The following is a 6,000-nucleotide window of genomic DNA, read 5'->3' as shown; positions in this document are numbered from 1 at the left end:
TATAAATAGCTGTAAAGTGTTCTAACCCCCAGCGACAGCTGGCCGGTCATCAGATTCAGAGGTCCTCCTCTCTGAGGTGTAAGAACAACATGGATCTGGGCCAAAGGTCACATCCACATATGTGAAAATAAGATGGAATGGAAGGTCAAGAAAAATAACTTCTCTTATTGCTCAATTTTTAAAGTTTAAGATAAAGGTGTCAATCTTGGAATACACAAGGTCGATTTCTCAAGTTTTTTTCAAATCCATGTGAGCCTTTGTCCTTGAAGGAGACAGGCCATCATGCATATTGATATCCCTGACAAATAAGATTATTGATGAGGTGTGTACTGAAAGCAGTTTATCGTTTCACATTGACACGTTTTAATTGTGCTGATTGCAGGAATGTTCATTAGAACTGAAAAAAGTCACGTTTTTTATTGACTGTATGTCACTTTTAATGAAAGTTCTAAGAATCTGGCAGTGCACCTAACTGAATTCCCAACCACAAGACTGTCTTCAGTCTTCATGTGTCAATTAGTACTCATGTCGCAAGGTCTGATTTGTCTTCGGCAGGTTCAGGAGCATCTTGAGGTCTGTACATGAAGGTGAGGAGGAAGAGAGCCACGTCATATGAGCACCAGTAGGCTGTATGGGAGGTGACTGCTGACCAGTAGCGGCTCTCCACCAGGCCTTCCCTCAGCTCAAAGTCGATACGTCTCTCCAGCTCCACTGGAACAGAGAAAATAACACAACATCAGTCTCTGCTGGAATGTCAGGGGATCCAGTAAGAGTTCTGAGCCCCTGTGGAGTCACAGCTGGAGCAACTTCTCAAAGTTCAAAATCAGCTTAATAGTTCTGTTACATGCGTGTCAACAGTGTCATGGAAAACCTGTTAACAGAATGCCAGGACACAGATGCAAAGACGAAGAACTGAACACAGGTTTATTTACAGGTTTCTTTGGGTCTGTTCCCTAAATCTCGGCAGAAGGAGAATCAGGCGGATTCAGGAGGAAGTGAGGGCTGCAGTAGAAGAAGGAAGATCTAGCAGAGCGCCCTGGTTAAGGCAACAAGGGGCCTGGACTAGGTGGGAGCAGGCGGTGGAGCCAGAGGTGGACAGACCTCTGGCGGGCTGAACCACACCGTATCAACTCCCTGATCCTGTCAGTGTACGATGTCCTGCCTAGCCCGGCGAACCTGTATACCTGGGGGGAAAGTTGAGACCCCGAATTGCCCATTGTGCTCAGCAAGGGGAACATTGGTACACATACTGGTACACATCTTGGCAACAGCAGCGGATTGGCAGCACAAAGTGGACCAGGAGAAGCAGTTGAGATTCTCGCAGTACATTGTCAGCACCACCCTGAGGCCAGATATACTTCTTGTCTCAGGACACACCAAGAACATTTATCATGGAACTGACGGTACCATGGGAGAACCACTTGGGTGAGGCCAAGGAAAGGAAGAAGACCAAATATGAACAGCTGGTCATCAATTGTCGGCAGCAGGGCTGGAAGGCGAGGCGCAGCCCACTGAAGTAGACTACAGGGGATTTGTGGACCACTGACTCCACAAAGCTCTCAGTTTACTGGGATCATAGGAACAGCAAGGAGCAGAGCCATCAAGAACATCACCGAAGCAGGTGAGACAGCCTCAAGACGGCTCTGGAGAGAAGGGGACAAGAAAATGCCATCTGAACACACACCACAGTCTGATCAACCTCGTCTAAATGGTTTTAGACCAGGGGTTTAAACATTGAAACATTATACAGTGCGCCCTCGTTCCACGTGGTTAATGCGTTCCAGGAACCACATGCGATTAATGAATTCCACGATAGAATGACAAACTATTCATCTTATTATTTACGGTAATTTAAGCATTCCTGACCCCTCCCCATACTGATATTAAACCACCTTCTGATACCTTTTCCCCACACTGATAAGACTGTTTAAAGCACTTTTGTGTCTCACGAATGTCCGAGAAACACGGAATGTAGCGCACTTCTGGATGCTGTCAGCCAATAGAATGCGCATACGGTATCATGTGACTGCCTATCAAAAATCCACGATGAGATGAAGTTGCGAATGTTGATGCGCAAATGCGCGAGGGCGTAGTGTATTCAAAAACTATTTTGTATTTCCCTTAATGAAGCGTACATAGAAATACATAGATTTTAGTTTTCAAGTAAATTAAATGTGAAATTAATCTTACTTTTTAAAATACTCTCGTTGATAATAATAAACGTAGAAGCTCCAGTGTGTCAGTAGTGTAGAACAGACATTGACAGCAAAGGAACAACACAATAATGTGGGCTATACATGCCTTCATTATTTCCTAGTTTATAGATTACATGTTTGTATCATGGCACAGAAAACAGTTTCACCAGCTGCTGTGGAAACGTTCTGCCTGTAGGACCAACGTTTCACACCTGCCTTTGGTCTTCTGTGAGTGTACAGCTGAGCTGGTTTGTTTCTGTGTCCCATTAGCAGAGACTCTTCATTAGCAGCTTGAATGGACGACACTCTTCCTCACTGTCTGGATTTAAAACTTGAACACGGCCTTCTCTGTATGCTGGGTGGAAAGCATCAGTTACCATGGTGATCTTTCCAGCTCTAGTAAGAGGCATTCTCTAAGACTGATGAGTACTTTATGGAATGTCAAGGGAATGTCATCAAAAACCTCCGACAGGAAACGTGAATTTATAGGTCTTGGAGATTTTACCTTTCTGCTATCCAGGTACAAGTAAATACTCAAAATGTGGGTGTTGTACTTACGTGAGGTAATGTCCATGACAGCTGGGGCGCACTGGGATATGGCAGACTCTACTTCCTGCTTGTCTTCCCCATCTGTTTGTTTGCTCTTCTCCTCACTATCTGTGACTCCTGCTTCTTCCTGACCCAATGACACATTTTCCACTTCCGAGGCCCCGCCCTCAGAATCCAGTGGCTCCTCCACGCCACCCACCTGGCTACTAGAACGGGCAAACCGTGAAAACAGTATGCCCCCGATTCCCTTTCCAAGACTTGCAGCCCCTGAAGGACAGGGAAAAAAATCATTAATGTCATTGATCAAAACATTCATACATTTTATATCCTGTGGGGCGTATCGGGCTATTCCATCATAAAAGTACTGAAGCCTGCTGGGTGCTACCTTTGAGCAGCATTTTACTCTTTCTCGACTCTCACCCACTTGAAGAATAGTTAGTTCTGGCATCACCAGAGATGTGGTGGTGGAGAGAGGTTTTCTTAAGATAGGACAAAGGACATTAGTATAAATATTTATTTGTCAATTCATAGCATACATGGGTTAAGTAGAAGTCCAACAGTATCAGCGATAATACAGACAAAATTTATCTAAAGTGATGCGATCTCTCTGGCATCATTCTTCCTGAAGCCCAAATTCCAAACCTCTCTCTCTCTGAAAGAACTAAGGTAAAAAGTAAAAGACATGATTGTAGAAGAGATGATAGAGGAAAACGGATAATTGTTTTTTTCTTAATTTTGTCAGTTTTTTTTATTTGATAAATGTTGAAAGGTTAGATGTTTCTTTGTTCAGAAAAGTACTATTGAAAATCCTCTTTACATGAATCTCTTTGGTTTTTGTGTCAACGTGATTAGTTTGTAATTTGACTTTTATGAATAAATGATGTTAAAAATCAAATCTCTCCCTCTTTTTGTTCTCCTCAAGGATTAAATTATAAGGAGCAACAGTTTACCGTAAACTAATCTGAAATCAAAACGATCACGTTAATCACTAGTGACTCTTAACAGCAGATATTGAAACTTTCCATACATATTTTAATTAAATATGTCTTTATTTTTATTTATTGTAAACATATTATATGCTTTTAATGAATTTCCAGTGATTTTAAGAGACCAATATTTTGGCGGACAATGATATAAACTTATTTTTAAATGGATTTTTTTTTTAAACTGACGTATAATCAAGAACAACTCACTCCAAACAACCTTTACCTGTATTTTATTTCATTATGTATTGGTTTTATGTCCTGTTATGTTTCTGGTAAGTCTTCTAGTAGTTCCTTCGTAGTTAGGGTAGTAATGGCAGTAACTTACATGACCTGAAATGGTGATTATAGATTGAAATTTGATACTTATGAACAATACAGTTTATGAACAATCCCTCAGAACCAACTGTGTTCATACGTTGAGGACTACCAGTACATGTTGAGTTCAGTGTTAGAAAATTGAGGGCAGGTATGCACATAGCAGTCGCATTTGCCGACTCTTTTTTTGTTATTTATTCCACTGAAGGCTAACATGCTGCTCGTTGTGGCTTTAGCACAAGGCGAGACAGTCATAGCCGTCTTTAATTTATCCAAATGTTAAGTTGTTTACTGAGTTTTTTTGCCCTGTGAAGATACCGTGTTGAACACCATTAAGGATTTTTTAGTTTTTGTGCAGGTTAAATGAATTGTTAAGTCTATGGTTGAAAAAACATTTACCATCAATTTAGGGTCCAGTCAAGGTCTACTGCATTAATGAAAAAGTAGGGTCATGACATGTAGCGCTCCACTGATTTGTCTAGATGATGCTAACCAGCCACTGAGGGCTGTGTGAACAGCTCTTGCTCTCAGGTCAGACTGTGTGGAGTCCACCCGTTTTACTGCAGCTTCTATCTACACAGCCATGAACTACTTTCTCACCCATGATGCTAGCCTTGCCCAGGCTGGTGATGGACTCTCCGTAGTGCCGTCGGACCTGGGGTGGTGACGTGCAAGGGCTGGGGAGGCTCTCGGAGTCGGAGACAGACGTGGCTTCCTTTGGCAAGTTGAGCAGCGTGGGCGGGATCTGATCGTAAGGTGTTGGGCTGCTGGTGTTATACCTGCACATCACATCCACATCAACCGCAGGTCACTGCGTCGTGCCGTACCTCGTCTACATTCAGCTGTAGTTCATCTCATTGGCCACAGAATGACCTCACAGAACACATAAGATGTCATGTGATATCTATTAGCATTTTTATCACACCGGTCGGGGTATGGACCCAAATGCACGACACCAAAGGCATGTCTGTTATCCATAGTTTAATCAGAACAAAAACTCAGGCAGAACAAGGCCAGAACAGAACAGAACCAACAGGTTAGAAATCAGAAAAAACTACTCCACACACAGACTCCAGGAAAACTAACTAAAAGAAACAAACCAGCACTGAGCTCTCATTGAGCAAGGCTTAAAAAGCCGTGTGGTCATTAGCTCCAACAAGTTCAGGTGTGACGATCAGTAACGGGTGTGTGGATGAGTCTCAGGTATGGAGAAGACCAACAGGTGTGGAGCCGTGGCTCCACCCACAGGCTTGGCCTCTCCCTGCCACACAACAGCACTGCCACGCCGAACAGTGACAATTTTAACCCTAACCCTCTTGATGCAGAGGAGCACTGGCTCTACTCCAAGTCTGATCATCATCACAGCTGCTTCACAATGCTGCAAACCAATCCAGTGTGAACTGGAGGTCACTTTGATGAAACGACCAGGTCAACAACATCTGAGAAGACCAGAGATGGGATATTGAGACCACCGAGCAGAAATCCAGTACCTTGTGACTCTGCTGCACAATCCTGTCCATAAACATCACGAACAGGATCAGCGGAAAAGGACAGGCCTGGCAGAGCCCTGTCCTAACAGGAATATACTCTGATTCACTGCTGGAAAATTTTCTAAACGTACAGTTAACCAATTGCTCATAGTAACTGACCATCAACTATGTACACTTGGAGCAATCGCCCCACCATGAGGGAAGCAATTAGAGGCCTTCTCCACAAAATACATGTGGACTGGTTGGGCAAACTCCCATGAACCCTCGAGCACTCGATGCAGAGTGTAGAGCTGGTCCAGTGTTCCACGACCCGGACGAAAACCACATTGTACCTCCTGAATCCGGTTGGACTATCGGTCTAATCATCCTCTCCAGTACCCTGGAACAGACTTTCCCCGGGAGGCTGAGGAGTGTGATCCTTCTATAGCTCAACATAAACTAAATTAAAGTGGTGCCTAAATGTGG

General features: G+C 43.5%; 1 protein-coding gene across 1 annotated transcript in view; it reads right to left on the bottom strand.

Annotated features, from left to right (window-relative positions):
• Positions 1-305: 305 nt before the first annotated feature.
• The window catches only part of ddhd1b (DDHD domain containing 1b), a 43,287-nt gene continuing 37,592 nt past the window's right edge, over positions 306-6,000 (bottom strand). The window contains exons 11-13 of the mRNA XM_068342921.1: positions 4,646-4,824; positions 2,754-3,011; positions 306-711 (exon numbers count right to left, since the gene is read on the bottom strand). Coding sequence (XP_068199022.1) covers positions 524-711; positions 2,754-3,011; positions 4,646-4,824 — 625 coding nt within the window. The 3' untranslated portion in view covers positions 306-523. The remainder of the gene's footprint in view (positions 712-2,753; positions 3,012-4,645; positions 4,825-6,000) is intronic.

This window comes from Antennarius striatus, chromosome 19 (genome assembly GCF_040054535.1).
Source record: "Antennarius striatus isolate MH-2024 chromosome 19, ASM4005453v1, whole genome shotgun sequence".
NCBI lineage: Eukaryota > Metazoa > Chordata > Actinopteri > Lophiiformes > Antennariidae > Antennarius > Antennarius striatus.
The sequence above is the reverse complement of the archived record's forward strand: the minus strand, read 5'-3'. Positions and strand labels throughout refer to the sequence as shown.